Genomic DNA, 18,835 nt, shown 5'->3' on the forward strand with positions numbered 1-18,835 from the left:
ACCAAGAAATGACTGTGTCTGTATTCAGCTTATGATCTTACAGGTTTAGCACATAACTCCTCCAGTCCTTTCCAACAGACATTCTTAACCAGAACCACAACACAAAACATGAAACTTGAAAATGTTCTCAATTCTCCCAAGGACAGTTCATAGGTAATATTCTACACACACAGAAGTTAATTTGTCACCTCATGATTATTACGGTGCAGTAAGAAAGGTAGAGTGAAGAGGTAATCATTTTAGTTAACTTTCTTTGAAACATTTTTAAGAAGAAAAAAATTTTTTGCGAGGCAATGACAGTAATTAAGGTGGTAACTGAGGTATAAATCACCAGTTTCTGTATATTATACAATTAAGCTCACTTCTTTCCAGTGACCTTTCTCATGATATCTACCCAGTACTTGATTGACTTTCCACTGGCATCTTAGGCTAATTTTATTAAGGCACCAGTTTATTATTAATACCAACTTCTTTCCTAGGTCATTAATAACATCTTGAATTAGAGCATTTCATAAACGTAGTATGAGTTTGTCTTCCCTAAATACATCATCTTACTCTTATATAAACATACAAATTTGGGCAATCTCCTAGTTCCACATATATTAAGCCTAAGAGGTTAAGTAGGTTGCTCTGGCTGAAGCAGTCTGGAGACACAGGTGTAGAAATGTTTACAAAGTAGTTGGCAACAGAATGTGAAGTGTCAAATGTATTAAGAACATGACCCTGCTTAGATTAAGTATCAGATGAACTTTAGAGTTATTCATTTCTAAAAATAATTTTGAGTAGAACATTTAAAAGAGCTTTGACCTCTTCCCAAAAGACAGCCCTTAAACGGTAGCAGTGTTTTGTTAACGTCATTTAAGAATTTCTTATAAAAACTCTACCAAGATTCACCATGTAACCATTCTATACTTTCTAAACTGGCTTAAGAGTATATATTGTCAAATTTGACTTTAGAGTCAAATGCCTTACTCATTAGATTACTACCAATGTTACCGAAAAATACCAGATAAAACAACAAAACTAAAATCAACCTGTCATCTACTAAAGACAGTATGCACAAACATAAACTTTGAAACGCTGTAGCAAAGCCAAATTCTTCTGAGAATGCTTTCCTTAGAGCTATACCACTTTATACTGTAGGAAATTTCTCTGCTTACAAATCTACGTAGGAGAACACTGTGTTTCCTCAAATACCTTTCTTGGATTGTTTTATAAATGATTTTTACCAGCAGTTAATATCAAAGGGCTTCACTATTCTTATTTACAGAAAGAACCAACTCAACTGTTTTATCAGCACTTAGACTTTATCAACAATTCCACCGCTAATTTTTTTTTTTTTTTTTTTTTTTTTAGATAGGGTCTCACTCTGTCACCCAGGCTGGATAGAGTGCAGTGGCATGATCATGACTCACTGCAGCCTTGACTTCCTAGGCTCCAGTAACTGTCAAACCCACAAGTTTTTATATTTTTTTGTAGTGACAAGGCCTTGCCATGTTGCCCAGGCTGGTCTCAAGCTCATGGGCTCAAGAAACGGCCCACTTCGGCCTCCCAAAATGCTGGGATTACAGGCATGAGCCACCACACCCAGCCTTCCACCGTTAATTTTCAAAACACCATATTCACTACACATAAACAGATGTTAACAAATGCCTTCCTCACAGTAGTTTTATTTCTGGGAATTGAGAATACATTTGTGTATCTAATTATTATGCAACCATTAAAAATGATTAAGACAAGCTCTTGCACCATAAGGCAGTGTTTTATATATTAAAAACTCTCTGCCTTATAAATGGCACTACCAACTGCATACGCTAGAAATACAGAACATTTGTCCTCATACTCCCTCCTCCTCCATTAAAACCATCAGTCTAGCTGGCTGATTTTACTCCTAAATCTATTTTGAATCTGTCTACTCTCTATCACTACCTATAGTCCTAGACACTATAATCTCTTTTCTGAACTATGATATTTACTTCCATACGCTTCACCACCTAACAATCCATTTGTCCACACAGCCTCTAAATAATCTTTTAAAATTACGAATATCTTATGGCTCCCTTCATTCAAAAATCTTCAGTGGTTTCCCACCACTCTTGGGGAAAAGTGCCAGAAACTTTACATGTATTACTTAGACCTTGCTTAACTACCTCTTCAGCCTCAGCCCGTCCCTTTCTAGCTATCATTCTCTGGAGTCCAGCCATTGTGCCTCTAATGCTCCAAGCTCCTTCCCTCTGCCTGCAACTGTGCCCGTACAAGCTCCTAGCACCTCCATTGCCCTGCTTCCTTCCTTCACATGCCCAACTTACATTCATTTTTCAGTTCTCATCTTAAATAATACATATTCAATTCTGATTTCCTCACTTATATGCTCTCACATTCATACTTACTTTTTTGAGATAGTCTCACTCTATCAGCCAGGCTGGAATGCAGTGGCACCATCTCGGCTTACTCCGCCTTACAAATGGCACTACCTATAGTCCTAGACACTATAATCTCTTTTCTGAACTACCTCTGCCTCCCAGGCTCAAGCAATTCTCGTGCCTCAGCCTCCCAAGTAGCTGGGATTACAGGTGTGCACCACCACACCTGGCTTACTTTTTTATTTTTAGTAGACATGGGGTTTAGCCATGTTGCCTGGGCTGGCCTTGAACTCCTGGCCTCAAGGGATCTGTCTGCCTTGCCCTCCCAAAGTGCTAGGATTATAGGCATGAGCCACTGTGCCTGGCTGACATTCATACTTCTTTATAGCCCTTATCGTATCACAATTGTAATTTTTGTTGTGAGATTGTTTAATAGTACTTTCTGTCACTAGAGCATACGCTCCATAAAAGAAGGACACATCGTTCTTCTTCGCTGCTCTATCATTAGCACCTACCAAGATGTCTGGTCCACAAAAGAGTCTAATAATTATCTGCTGAATGAAACACACATAGAATTAATTCTAGGGGGAAAAAATATCCAAATAATCCATTATCTCTGCATGGTAGAATTATGAGTAGTTTTCATTTTCTACCTTGTATTTTTCATCATTTATATTTTCTAAGATAAGCACATTTTGCTTTTATTATTTAAAAGTTAACTCTTTACAACCCATATTAAAAAATAAACTTTGTTTTGGAATAATTTTCGATTTACAAAATTTGCAAAGATCACACAGAGATGTCCCAAATACCTCTCATTCATAGTTTCCCCAATTGTTAACACCTTACATTTCTATGGTACATTTGTCAAAACTAAGACATTGAAATTTGCGTATTATTATTAAGTACACTCCAGACTTGACATAGATTTCAGCCCCTTTTCCACGGGTGTCCTCTTTCTACGCCAGGTCCCAGTACAGGATACCACAGTGCGTTGAGCTATCTTTGTCTTCCTAAACTCCTCTGGTCTTCGTTTTTCAGTCTTTCCTGGTTTTCATGATCTTGAATAGTCAGGTATCCTGTAAAATGTCACCCAGCCTAAGCTTATCAGTTGCTTTCCTTGTCATGAGACTAGGATTATGCTTCTTTGGAAAGACCGTCACAAAGGTGACAAGCTCTTCTTGTCACGTATCAAGGGCACACAATATCTATGACATATCACTAGTGATATTAATGTCCATTATTTGGCCAAGATGGTGTTTTCCAGGTTTTCCCCTCCTCTATGCTCTGGAAGCAAGTCACTAAGTCTAGCCCACCCTCAAGGACAGTAGGAATTCAGCTTCTCCTCCATAGAATGGCATGGGTACACAAATTCTTTGATAGGAGATTTGTCTTTTGCCTCATATTTAACTCAATCCTTTGTTTATATCAGTTTATATCCTTTATACCATATACATGTACTCATGTTATATTTTGAGTTAGAATTCATGCTATATTATTTTTGTTGCTCAAATTGTTCTGGCTTTGACCCTTGGGAGCTTTTTCAGGTTAGTGCCTGTGTTCCGTTGATGTGCCCTATCCTTTTGTTTTATGAGTACTTCTTTGTTGCTGATACTAAAAGACACTCTGGCCACATCTTGTATTTCCACTGTCTCAGTCCTAGATTGCCATTTCTCCTAGGCAATCCAAATCATTCCTAAGACCTAAATGTAACCATATAAGATTTATTTTCCTTGAAATGGGGTCTTGCTTTGTCTACCAGGCTGCAGTGCAGTGGTAGATCTTGGCTAACTGCAGCCTTGACCTCCCCAGGGTCAAGTGATCCTCCCATCTCAGCCTCCAGAGTATGAAGGGCCACAGGCAACCACCACCATGTCCAGCTAATTTTTTTTATTTTGTGTAGAGACAGGGTTTCACCATATTGGCCAGGCTGGTCTCAAATTACTGGGATCAAGTGATCAACCCACCTTGGCCTCCCAAAGTGCTGGCATTATGGGCATGAACCACCAGGCTCGGCCAACCATATAAGATTTTTATGAACCCAGGATAATCTACCTGAATGTCATGATGCATGTAATCTGTTTGACAGCTGCACAAAGTATAAGTAAGTTTAAACTTTGGGTACCCAGGCCAAAATTACCATAAAGGACTCTCATGTATAATATTAAATAGCAACACTTCCATCATTTCTTCTATCATATTCTTTTGTTTCCAAAACTAATCTGAGTCGGGTAGGTAGAATAGGGATTTTTCCCTTCATGTTTTAGATGAGAAAATCGAAAAGGGTGTATGATACTGACTAATGTCAGGCAGGTAGGGAATATACAGCCATTCTCCTCTGTGGTTTTCTCCTGGTTTTCTATTTGGTCCCTATTTCCTTCTGGATTATATTACCATTTTGCTAGGCTCTCATGCAATACAGTTTAACAATATAGATGAGTGGCTTATATCCTGCTACTCTACTGAATAACCCACCAGTTTTAACCGTGTTCAGCTAAACCAAAACTTTTCTCTAAGTGACTGTATTAGTTCAATAATTAAAAAGGTCTGGCGCCGGGCGCGGTGGCTCAAGCCTGTAATCCCAGCACTTTGGGAGGCCGAGGCGGGTGGATCACGAGGTCAAGAGATCGAGACCATCCTGGTCAACATGGTGAAACCCCGTCTCTACTAAAGGTGCAAAAAATTAGCTGGGCATGGTGGCGCGTGCCTGTAATCCCAGCTACTACGGAGGCTGAGGCAGGAGAATTGCCTGAACCCAGGAGGCGGAGGTTGCGGTGAGCCGAGATCGCGCCATTGCACTCCAGCCTGGGTAACAAGAGCGAAACTCCGTCTCAAAAAAAAAAAAAAAAAAAGGTCTGGGTGCAGTGGTTCATGCCTATAACCCCAGCACGTTGGAAGGCCGAGGTGGGCAGATCACTTGAAGTCAAGAGTTCAAGACCAGCCTGGCCAACATAGTGAAACCCATCTCTACTGAAAAAGCATATATAAAAAATTAGCTGGGCATGGTGGCACACGCCTGTAGTCCCAGCTACTGAGGAGGCTGAAGCACAAGAATCACTTGAACCTGGGAGACAGAGGTTATAGTGAGCCGAAATATCGCCAGAGCACTCTAGCCTGAGCAACAGAGAGAGACTCTGTCTCAATAATAATTAAAAAGAAAAAAAGACTCTTAAAGGGTATAAAATATGAGCAGCAAGTATGTTAAATAGATAAATATTTTACAGAGAAGTAGACTCTTAATGAGCTCCTACTCTATGCATGACAATAGATTAGACATTTGTAAGAAGGAAGGATAAAATAAACAGTACATATCGCTGCCCATTATACGGGAATATCCCTTCCCCACAAAATTTGGAAATAAAAAAAAAAAACAAGATTGCTCTTCAAGTGTTGAACTATGTAATCAAAACATAATGGATCAGCTCTAAACAGAACTATGTACATAGGAAAATATATTACTTACACACTAACAGAAATTACTAGGATAATTTTACCAAAAAAAAAAAAAAAGTGTTGCTCAATTTAGGAGGAGGGCAGGCTATAAACAAGTTAGACAAATACAGATAAAGTGAAGCATGCAAGCACAATAGGAGCAACACCCAGTTTACTACATAAGGGGCCCTTAACTTTAACTGAAGAGTAAGATAAGGCTTACTATAGGGACTAGGGTTAATTTAAGAAGCGAAGTACAATTTAGTACTGGAATACTATTTAGTATTGGAATACTGTTGGTATTCTAGACAAAGGAACACGTACAAAGACCTGGAGAAATGACAGCCAGGCACAAGCTCAAACCTAACATTTACAAGGGCCGGAGTAATAGTACAACAGAAAGCCCAGTTACCATATGGGAAAGTACTTAGTCATATATCGAGTTTAAACTATGAATGTGCTCTATCCTACATACAAAGAAGCCTCAGCATGACCTGGAAGTTTAAGTGCGGTTTTACAATTCTGCAGCCAAACTGCTGACCACTTGGAAAATACGGAAACTCTAAAGAAAAACTTTAAATCCCCAAATTCCATCATGAAGACAAAAACACATTATTCTGGTGAATTTTCCTCCAATGTTTTTTTCTCTGTGTGTATACAGTATTTGAAGAGAACTGGGAAATCATGTACGCAGATTTTATCCTTTTTATATAAACCCTTCACTGTTAAAAGTTTTTATTTACTTATTTATTTATTTTTATTTTTATTTGTTTTTTGAGACGGAGTTTCGCTCTTGTTACCCAGGCTGGAGTGCAATGGCGCGATCTCGGCTCACCGCAACCTCCGCCTCCTGGGTTCAGGCAATTCTCCTGCCTCAGCCTCCCGAGTAGCTGGGATTACAGGCACGCACCACCATGCCCAGCTTATTTATTTATTTTTAAAGGCGGGTTTCACCATGTTGGTCAGGCTGGTCTTGAACTCTCAACCTCAGGTGATCCGCCCGCCTTGGCCTCCAAAGTGCTTGGATTAAGGTGTGAGCCACCACGCCCGGCCTCACTCTTGAAAGTTTTTAATCCAATAAAACAAGTCACCTTTTTCACGTACCCAGTGTGCATTTGCAGCTAGCTTATCTTATAACAGATTTCTCAAAGTGTGGTCAAGTATGGTCCAGAGACCCCAAAAATCTTTCTCACGGGGTCTATGAGGTTAAAACAACACTTTGAATAACACAAAGACATCCGTGTCAGTTCCCTACTGCTATTGTAATGCACTGTCACAAACTCCATGGCTTAAAACAACACAGATTCATTTGTTTATAGTTCTGGAGACCAGATGTCTAAGATCAAGGTGTCAGCAGGGCAGCACTCCTTTCGGAGGCTTCAGGGGAGAACCTGTTTCCTTGCCTTCTCTAGCTTCCAAAGACCACTTTCATTCCTTGGATTATGGCCTTTTTCTCACACCACTTCTTGTTTCCATTGTCATGTCTGCTACCACGGACTCTGATCCTTGTGATTTCATCAGAGACACCCAGGATAATCAATCTCTCTAGATATTTAATTTAATGGAAGTCCATCTTATCATGTAAGGTAACACATTTACAGGTTTTAGGAATTAGGGGGTGGGGAGGGCCATCATTAAGCAGACGGTAACATTCTTTGTCTTTTTCACTGTGTTGCCCTCTCATTTATACTACAAAAGCAAGAGTGAGGAAGACCACTTGATATCTAGGATAAATCAGAACAGTGGCACCAAAATAGACTAGAGGTTGTGGTACTGGTTGGGCACAGTGACTCGTGTCTGTAATCCCAGCACTTTGGGAGGCTGAGGCGGATGGATCACTTGATGGCAGGAGTTCAAGACTAGTCTGGCCAACGTGGTGAAACCCTGTCTCTACTAAAAATACAAAAATTAGCCAGGCATAGTGGCGCACACCTGTAATCCCAGCTACTTGGGCTGCCAAAGCACAAGAATTGCTTGAACTCAGGAGGTGGAGGTTACAGTGAGCCAAAGATCGTGCCACTGTACTCCAACCTGGGCAACACAGCAAGACTCCATCTCGGAAAAAAAAAAAGAAAGAAAAAAAAAAAGAAGTTGTTTTATTTTTCACCACATGAATTTGCAGAAAACAAAAGCCTGTTTCACTTCCAAATGTCCTTGATAAAATGGTATTTATTTAATTAAGTCACAACTCTTAAGTACACATCTTTTTAATAGTCTATGTAATAAAGTAGAAAGAATGAACAGAACACTTCCACTTATTTTAGGTCACCTCAAGTTGTTTTCCCGTTGCTTCTTCTGTATCAAATACACAAATGATTGAATTGTTTATCCTTTTAAGTTGCTTTATATCCTTTATTGGAATGAACTAGATTACTAGTATATTTCTCGCAATAAGTAAATCTGTATTATCATTTTACCTAATGAGATCTAAAACCCTAGTTAATATGAATCCATCTCTTAGAGACAGCTAGTTTCATGTTGATGCCATGTCTCTGTGTTTACAGGAAGAAGGGCTGGACCCCGTATCGTGTTATGTACCCTCACTCTAGGAGGTGTCTTCACACGAAGAGATGGCCACTCAGGTTCTGGTATTATCACTCTGCATCTACTTTGCCAAGCTGCTGCTTCTTAAATGTCCCGTGTAGGCAGCAGTTATGCATACAACACCCAGAAGGATATGAGATGAATAAAATTACAAACATTTTGAATAAAGCTCAATCTAACAATAGATATTTGAATGAAAATACTGGAACCTCTTGTAATAGCTCAGAAGGTAGGTTAAGTTTCAGCAGAGGTGGGAGGATCAGAACACCTTGACCAGGACAACCCCCCTCTGAGCCTCATATACTATGTTGTTTCTAAGTTCTGAAGCTCAGACTGTTACATATATGGGAAGTAGAATAAAATAATCTATGTAATTTATGTGGATTCAATTCCCAGTTATCATATGCCTCAACATTTCCAATAAATCAGAAAAACTCACATTTGGATTTCAGTATTTCCAAAGGCTTTTTTTTTGAGACAGGGTTTCACTATGTTGCCTAGGCCAGAGCACAGGGGCTATTCAGAGGTGCATTCATAGCATCATAGCACCCTACAGCCTTGAATACCTGCACTCAAGCAATCCTCTTGCCTCAGCCTCCCAAGCAGCTGGGACTATCGGCATCCCCCAGTGTGCCAGCTTTCAAGGTTCTTTTTGTTTTTCAAAGTTATCTATAGGTGGGAAATCAAACACTTAGGAGTGAGCCCCTAGGCTCTTATTATTCCTCTCACATTTTCCTCTCAGTCTATATATAATCAGACACCTGGGAGAGACCCTGGATGTTGTCAAGTAAACATTTCAGATGCGATAAAGGATATAGGGCCTAAAATTTAAACCAACTTATTGGCACAATCACATTATCAACATAAATTAACTCTTGAAAGTTAATTTGCTTAAACATGTGGCTGATTACCGTTTTCAACCCATCAGTCAATCTCAAAAACTTCTCTTACTTCAAGCGATGATAGTACTATCTATTACAAGAACAGTTCTAAAGCTGCAACTCATGAAAAGTCATTTGCTTCATTTTCGATGAGTCAAGAGCCATATGGTTCTCTTTAATGAATACAACTCTGGCAACAAAATCTTGGCCCTCCCCGTTACTTGCAATAAAAAAAAATTTGCATTTTCTATGGAATCTGAATTATTGACCAAAATGACTCAAATTAGATATATCTAATATAAACGCATATTGGCCCTAATTTTTCAGCTTTTTGCTAGCTTAAAATTTTAACTGATACCACTAGTCATCATTATTCAGAATAACTTCTATTTTTTTTTTTTTTTTTTTGAGACGGAGTTTCGCTCTTGTTACCCAGGCTGGAGTGCAATGGCACGATCTCGGCTCACCGCAACCTCCGCCTCCTGGGTTCAGGCAATTCTCCTGCCTCAGCCTCCTGAGTAGCTGGGATTACAGGCACACGCCACCACGCCCAGCTAATTTTTTGTATTTTTAGTAGAGACGGGGTTTCACCATGTTGATCAGGCTGGTCTCGATCTCTTGACCTCGTGATCCACCCGCCTCGGCCTCCCAAAGTGCTGGGATTACAGGCTTGAGCCACCGCGCCCGGCCAACTTCTATTTTTTAATCACAGTGTGCTCTAGATTATTTTGCACTCACTCCGAGCAGATTGATTACATTCTTGAGATTATTAAGTGCATGTAGCTACTTTCAAAGCAAGAGCTGTGCAATACGTATCTACTGAAGTCAGTAGATTCCAAAGCAGTTTATCTCTGACAAGCTAAATCCTAATTCAGATGTCATATATGAGTTCTAGAGCTACAGCTTTTCATTAACATTACTGACATCTCACTGAATACAAACATAAAAGGAAACTGCTTATGTTGGGAGTACAGAGTCTAACATATCCAAAGGGGAAGTAACACAGAAGAAAACAGAAGCAGCTACTATTTAATGAGTCCTTACCATCAGCCAGTCACATTGCTAAGGATTCTATGCATTATTTATCTGTTAAGATCTCTACATGTACTTAATTCTCAGAGCAATCATTTAAAAAAATTATTATTTAAGAATTTATTACTATGTTGTACAAAGGAATAAGCTGAGGCATAAAGAGGCTATGTGACTTGCCAAAAGTTGCAGAGCAAGTAACTGACAGAACCAGGATGTAAATTCAGGTTACCAATCGAAAGCCACTGAACATCATAGATTTTCCTTCAACACATATTCAAAACAACACTATCAGTACCTTCCGGTGATTGCTATTTTTTGGTATGCTAAAAAGATACAGATTCATGAAGAATTACTGCTTGACTTACTAACCACTTCCATACTCCCAGATACTGAGCAGAAACAGAAATAAGCTTTTTCCTCTGATGTCTGCCTTAACCTATAGAGGGAGGTCTAATCTGAGGCTCCAACTTCTTCTAGGACATTTCCCTTCCTACTGCTGCTAACAGAGGCACATCAGCTATGTTGAAAGAAAGAATATTCACTGTCTTAACAAAGGACATTTGCTATTTCACCTATATAATATTAATCCCAGTGCTGGATCTTCATGTATCATTTCCCCTTTACAATAGCCTTTGCAATTCTAAAAGATTACCAAAATGACATCATTTTTTCGTGAGATGTAACATTTGGACTCTGTACCACCCAACTGAAAACTCACAGTTATTTTTGACTGTTACTCCACAATATACCTCGTATATATACAAGGTATATCACAATATACCATAATATACCTTCAACTACACTAACTTTGAGGACAGAATCTTTAAATCAACTACCAATAGACTGGACACGGTGGCTCAAGCCTGCAATCCCAGCACTTTGGGAGGCCAAGAGGATCGTTTGAGCCTGAAGTTCAAAACCAGCCAGGGCAACATAGTGAGACCCCATTGCAACAAAATATTTAAAAAATTAGCTGGGTCTGGTGGTATGCAACCGTAGTTCTAGCTACTCAGAAGGCTAAGGCACAAGTATCACTTCAGCCCAGGAAGTAAAGGCTGCAGTTAGCCACGATCGTGCCACCACACTTCAGACTAGGCAAGAGTGTGACTCTGTCTCCAAAAAAGAAAAGAAAACACCAATGGTTGCCTACCCTATATCATTCCAACTTTATACTTGCTAATTGGACCTTCCTCTTGTTTGCATATTAATATGCCTAATTTCTGAGAAGGAATCATAATTGTCCTAACCAATCAATAATCTCATTCCCCTTTGCCAGTTATCAGTCTTAGGGTGGGCATGTGACCCAGTTATGGCCAGTGACACAAAAGGAAGTCTACTGAGAAGCTTCTAGAAAATTATCCTCCCTGATAAAAGATCAACACAAGTAGACCCTTTTTGTGCCTTTGTCCCATCCTTACTGCTTGGCACTCTCTCCTACTGAAGACCAGGAGTAAAGATATCACCAGCACTTGACAGCAGTATGGAAAGAGGGAAGGAGTCAGCTCCTCCCACGTCTTTCTACTTCCTGGAGTTAATTTTCTAGCTCATAGGCCGGGCGCGGTGGCTCAAGCCTGTAATCCCAGCACTTTGGGAGGCTGAGGTGGGTGGATCACGAGGTCAAGAGATCGAGACCATCCTGGTCAGCATGGTGAAACCCCGTCTCTACTAAAAATACAAAAAATTAGCTGGGCATGGTGGCGCATGCCTGTAATCCCAGCTACTCAGGAGGCTGAGGCAGGAGAATTGCCTGAACCCAGGAGGCGGAGGTTGCGGTGAGCCGAGATCGCGCCATTGCACTCCAGCCTGGGTAACAAGAGCGAAACTCTGTCTCAAAAAAAAAAAAAATTTCTAGCTCACATAAAGGGCTAAAGAGCTATTTAAACACAGAAAAAAAAATGGATATGCTATAAATTTTACCTGATGTTTCCAATGATGAATATATGTGTTTTTTGTTTATAATTTTGTCATTAAAATTAGAAAAAAAATCTGTGATGAAGACAGCAAATGACTAGTAACAGCAAAATACTGTATTTTAAACCAGTAAATATCCAAAGGAGCTAGACCTTGAAGTGTCAAAGTTCTGAAAAGAAGTGAAATAAAGAAAGGTAAAACCCAACAGTCTTAATCGCTTGTATTCTTGAGCCATTTCCTGGTGAGAAAATGGTGAGGAAGCAGAGAGGGATAAAAAGAGGTAAAGTATTCTGAAGTCCCTGCATTTTCCATGAAGTGGCAAAAGTACTAATGCCTAGAACCAATAAATCAAGGATACATGTAATAATCTCTAGGGTAGTCTAATGAACAAAAAATAGGAGAATGTATAAAAAGGTGTTGAAGGGAGCAGAAATAAAGAGGAAAAACCAGATATGACAAACAGAAAGCAAATAGAGGATGGTCTGAAAACAAACTTATTGGTGATTATCTTAAATGCAAACAGACTATAAATCAATAAAAAACAAAGACAAATTTAAAAATCAAAATAATAAATCCAAACTCATATATATGCTGGGCATTGGCATTTGGATAAAACAAATACTTCAATGTAACACAGTAGGAAGTCCAGAAACAGACCTACAAAAATATGGCCACTTGATATATAACAAAGACGTCACTGTAGCACACTGGAAAAAGGAAAGTATTTTCCAATAAATGGTGCAGTTATTCATGTGGGAAAAGATGAATCTGAACTCTTAACCCACATCACATTAAAAACATTAACTGCAAGTAGATAATAAATCTGTGAATGACACAAAAATAAAACTTCTAGAATAAAACAGCAGAATATCTTTGTGACCTTGAGGTATGGCAAGACTTGTTAAACAGAACACAAAGAAACACTAAGAATAAAGGTAAAGAAAAAGGTTTTTTGTTGTTGGCGGTGGTGCTGTCTGTTTTTTGAGACGGGTTTTGCTCTGGTGCCTAGCAGGAGTGCAGTGGTGCAATCATGACTCACCACTGTCTCAAACTGCTGGGCTCAAGCCATCCTCCAGCTTCAGCCCCAACAGCTAGGACTACAGGCACATGCCACTGAACTAATTTTTTTTTCTTTTGCATTTTTATTGTAGAGACAGAGTCTTGCTTTGGTGACCAGGCTGGTCTCAAACTCCAGGCCTCAAGCAATCCTCCGGCCCCAGCCTTCCAAAGTGCTGGGATTGCAGGCATGAGAGACTGAGACAGGCTTAGAATTAAAAAAAAAAGAGTAGCTGGATTTCGTTAGAATAGATGATATCTTCACCACAAGATTCCTTTAAGAGAGTAAAAAGACATACCACAGAATGAGAGATCACTGCAATACTGTACGTGTATATGAGAAAGGATTCATAATCAGAATGCATAATGAATGCCTAAAAAACAGGGAAAAGGACTGAAAAGGTGCTTTAAAAGAAGCAGTCTGAAAAGCCAATAAACACATAAAAAGGCATTTAAACTTTTTAAACTCATAAATCATCAAGTAAATATAAATTAAACCAAAATGAGAGACTACTGCAACCTACGGTAGAATAGCCAAATTTTTTTAAACTGATACCATGTATTGGTGAAGATGTGGAGTAACTAGAAATCTCACACATTGCTAGTAGAAATGTAAATGCTATATCCACTTTCAAAATATCTTTGTATAGGGTAATTGACCAAAAAAAAAAAAAGGCAGCTGGGTACAGTGGCTCATGCCTGTAATCCCAGCACTTTGAGAGGCTCAGGTGGGTTGATCACCTGAGGTCAGGAGTTCGAGACCAGCCAGGCCAACATAGTGAAACCATGATGGCCAAGCATGATGGCAGGTGCCTGTAACCCCAGCTGCTCAGGAGGCTGAAGCAGAAGAATCACTTGAACCCAGGAGATGGAGGTTGCAGTGAGCTGAGATTGTGCCATTGCACTCCAGCCTGGGCAACAGAGCCAGACTCCATCTCAAAAAAAAAAAAGAAAAAAGAAAAGGAAGTATCATTGACAGTATCTGATAATGCTGAGACACACATACTCTACGATCTAAGCATTCCATTTTGTGATATAATGTGCACTAAATGTGCACTAAAACACACACACATGAAAATTCATAGTGGCACTGTTAGCGACAGCCAAAAATCTGAAAACAACAACAAATAATTTCGACATAGAAAAAATAAATTGAAGTCTGTTTACACAATGGGATCCTATACCAACTATGAAAATAAGTTAACTATTGCTACACACAACAATATAGACGATTTCAAAACGTAAAAGCCAGACATAAAAGAGTATACAGTATGAATTCCTTATATATAAAATTTAAATACTTGCAAAACTAATCCAGATAGAAATCAAAATAATATTGAAAGTGAAGGTGAAACAAGAAAAAATTCTGTAACTACTGGTAATGTTTTATTTCCTGATTAAAGAATAGTTATATAATAATGTTCACTTTGTAGAAATTCATCAATTTCCACACTATGATTTGATAATTGTACACGTCTCTGTATTACATTATATTTAAAAGCTAACCCATTTAAATGTAGTTTTCTTTGGGGTGATGGGAATGTTTGGAACTAGATAGAAATGATAGTTGTACAACACTGTGAATGTGCTAAATGCCACTCAATTATACACTTTACAATGGTTAAATTCATGCTATGTAAATTTTACCTCCCAAAATTTTAAGTTACTGAAAAATTCAACCTCAATAAAATAGTGTATATGTTTATTAGTGGATATTCATGAATACAGACATTAGGTTGTCGTGCTGAACTTACCAACAGCAGTGTCGCCATCTAATAAATTGTCATCTTCAGATGTTTGAAAGTCCATAATAACACCTGCTCCATCTAAAAGTTCCTCATCACTACTTGCACTTGTTATACTGTTGTAGCTGTTTCTATAGTAGCCTCTATGGAACAGCTGCTCAGACTCCATTTAGCTGTCTGATTATCTGTGGGGGAGGGGGGAAAGGGAAAAAGTAGTTTTAACATTTTTCGAACATACAATGAAAATCATCTAGTTTAACATCACAAAAGGAAAGTTACGATCTATGTGCTAAAAAAAATTAAGTGTATTCACTGTTATAATAGCTACCTTTATTAAGTATTTTGGGGTGATGTAATAATTTTATTCTCATTATACAGCTGTAAAACAGAATGAAGGATTCCTCCAAGTAGATCTCCAATTTTTAAGTTGAAAAATGTAAAGTATATTTACATTTTTGCTTGTATATGTATAGACTGTCTCAGGAGAGATTTCCAAGTAAGTTGCCCACAGGGTGGGGAACAAGATGGCTTAAGTACAAGGTTTGAAAGACAAAATGCTCCTTTTAAATATTTTAGCAGGTGTAAGTAGACCCTAATTTAAAAAATAAACACTACAGACCAGGCACAGTGGCTCACGCCTGTAATCCCAGCACTTTGGGAGGCTGAGGCGGGTGGATCACAAGGTCAGGAGTTCAAGACCAGCTTGGCCAACATAGTGAAACTCCCTTCTCTATTAACAATACAAAAATTAGCTGGGCATGGTAGCACAAACCTGTAGTCCCAGCTACTCAGGAGGCTGAGGCCAGAGAATCGCTTGAACCTGGGAGGCAGAGTTTGCAGTGAGCCAAGATGGCTTAAGAATTATTTAATTTTGATCTATCAAAGCATGTATGCTAAGATTTTGTGAAGAACACAGATACTTTGTTTTTATTTCTTTACAGAATAGAAGGGCTTAATACATGTGATAACATTTCAGTGAACATTAGCCAGAGGCTACACAGCACTGAGAAATCTCTCGAAAATCATTAAACCTTTCTATATGTTAAGACTTCAAGCAAATTCCAGTATCTCTCTTCCATTTTATCCCTAAAAGTCCCTCAAAAACCGTAAGTGATAACTGGAAATTCACTATTTCTGTTAAAAAAATTAATTTCACAATACCTTTCAGACACGTAACCTGCAGATCATTCTTTATAACATGAACATACAACTCTGCTCCAAATAAACCATCCTCAGGCCTGCATGGGATGCTATTTCTATAAATTGGGTAACTTAAAAAAAAAAAAAAACTATTCCACTTATTAACCCAGAAACCTATGGAAATGTACTGTCTGATGCAGCAGCCAGCAGCTACATATGGCTGTTGAGCCACTGAAACATGGCTGGTCCAAACTGGAATGTGCTCTAAGTATAAAATACCTACCAGATTTCTAAGACTTAATATTTAAAAAGGATGTCAAATATTTGACTAGAAATTTTATATTGATTCCATGTTGAAATACTTTTGACCTACTGGGTTAAATATATTTAAAATGAATCTCACCACTTTCTTTTCACCCTTTTAATGTGGCTACTAAAAAATTAAAAATTACCTATGTGGTTTGCATTTGCAGCACTAATGTTTTTATTGGACAGCACTACTGTAAAATGTTCAAATGTCTATAGTTGCATAAAGGAAATATAACAGAAGAAAATATGAACACCAGTGTTAAATATTTTTTAGGTTCTAATTCCAACTCCCAGGCTTGGGCACAAAAGGCTATTCAGATCCTAACATAGCAGCTGACATTTTACATATTTTTAAAAAATGCAAAGTCACCTTTTCCATTTTAATTGCCAAAAAATATAACCATTTCAAAACATTGTAATAGATACATAGTAGCTTGTAAATATATTCTTGCAAAATTACAAAAATCAGAGATAAGCTGGGTGTGGTGGCACATATCTGTAGTTCCAGTACCTTAGGAGGCTGAGGTGGGTGGATCACTTCAAGTCAAGAGCTCAAGACCAGCCTGGCCAACTGTGAAACTCCATCTCTATCAAAAATACAAAGATTAGGCAGGTGTGGTAGCCACCACCTGTAACCCCAGCTACTAGTGAGGCTGAGGCATGAGAATCACTTGAACCCGAGAGGCAGAGGTTGCACTGAGCAGAGATTGTGCCACTGTGTTCCAGCCTGGGCAACAGAATGAGACTCCGTCTCAAAAAACAAAACGAAACAAAATGAAACTATGAAAACTGCCAGGGATAAGGCCATGTTCACCATAATAAATTCCTAAATTATCTACGTGCAGTTATCTTGCTTCCCTCAAATCTGACTGGTGACAGTGCAGTCGGCAGTTGTTTTTTTCAAAAAGTAAGTTTGATTATAATCTGGCTCCATTCCATGTATTAGTATCTTTTCATCATTTTCTATCACCCTTAGGAGACAAACTCTTCAACACAGCAGAAAAAGCCCTATGCAGCCCAGCCCCTGCTAGTTCCTGAGCTTCCTTTTATAGTATATACTTCTTGAAGTACTCTAGTCTCATTAATCTCCTTTCAATCTCTCAGGCCTAGGAAGCTCTTTCCAGACTCCTGCCCCAAGGCCTTTGTTGCTTCCTCTGCCTGGATCATATCCTCTCCTCTTCATCCAACTCGCTTTCTTAATATTTTGTTGAAGATTTTTATATCTATGTTCATCAGGGACATTGACATGTAGTTTTCCTTTTTCATTGTATCTCTGCCAAGTTTTGGTATCAGGGTGAAGCTGGCCTCCAAGAACGAGTTAAGGAGGAGTCCCTCCTGTTTGATTTTTTGGAATCGTTTCAGCAGAATTCATACCAGTTTTCTTTGTACATCTGACAGAATTCAGCTACGAATAGATCTGGTGCAGGGCTTTTCTGGTTGATAGGTTTTTTATTACTGATTCGATTTTGGAACTCAATATTGGTCTGTTTGGGATTTCAATTTTGTCTTGATTTAATCTCAGAAGGTTGTTTGTTTCCAGAATTTATCCATTTCCTCTAGATTTTCTAGTTTGTGTTTACAGAGGTGTCTTCATTATAGCTTCTGGGGATCTTTTGTATTTCTGTGGGATTAGTTGTAATGTCACCTTTGTTGTTTCTGATTGTGTGTTACTTTGATCTTCTCTCTCTTTGTTAATCTAGCATCTAACAAAGGTCTAATATCTACAATCTATAAGAAACAAACAGTTCAACAAGCAGAAAACAAATATCATTAAAAAGTAGGCAAGGACATGAACAGATACTTCTCAAAGTAAGATATACAACTGGCCAACAAGCATATAAAAAAAATGCTCGGCCGGGCGCGGTGGCTCAAGCCTGTAATCCCAGCACTTTGGGAGGCCGAGGCGGGTGGATCACGAGGTCGAGAGATCGAGACCATCCTGGTCAACATGGTGAAACCCAGTCTCTACTAAAAATACCAAAAAAAAACTAGCTGGGCATGGTGGTGCGTGCCTGTAATCCCAGCAACTTAGGAGGCTGAGGCAGGAGAATTGCCTGAGCCCAGGAGGCGGAGGTTGCGGTGAGCCGAGATCGCGCCATTGCACTCCAGCCTGGGCAACAAGAGCGAAACTCCGTCTCAAAAAAAAAATAAATAAAAAATAAAAAATAAAAAAAAAATGCTCAACGTCAGTAATCATTAGAGAAACGCAAATCAAAACCACAATGGGACACCACTCAGAATGGCTATTATTAAAAAGCCAAAAAACAATAGATGCTAGCTAGGTTATACAATGCTTATACACTGTCAGTGAGAATGTAAATTAGTTCCGCGCCTGTGGAAAGCAGTTCAGAGATTTCTCAAAGAACTTAAAACAGAAACACCATTTGACCCAGCAATGCCATTACTGGGTAAATACCCAAAA

General features: G+C 38.9%; 1 protein-coding gene across 3 annotated transcripts in view; it reads right to left on the reverse strand.

Annotated features, from left to right (window-relative positions):
- The window catches only part of CLCN3 (chloride voltage-gated channel 3), a 105,558-nt gene that overhangs the window by 74,425 nt on the left and 12,298 nt on the right, over positions 1-18,835 (reverse strand). For 2 of the 3 annotated variants that reach the window (XM_039479095.2, XM_039479097.2), the window contains exon 2: positions 14,974-15,149. In XM_039479095.2, coding sequence (XP_039335029.1) covers positions 14,974-15,133 — 160 coding nt within the window. In that variant the 5' untranslated portion in view covers positions 15,134-15,149. Of the gene's footprint in view, positions 1-14,973; positions 15,150-16,924; positions 18,229-18,835 lie in introns of those variants that run through there. The other variant, XM_074396984.1, reaches the window with a different exon arrangement.

This window comes from Saimiri boliviensis, chromosome 3 (assembly GCF_048565385.1).
Source record: "Saimiri boliviensis isolate mSaiBol1 chromosome 3, mSaiBol1.pri, whole genome shotgun sequence".
NCBI lineage: Eukaryota > Metazoa > Chordata > Mammalia > Primates > Cebidae > Saimiri > Saimiri boliviensis.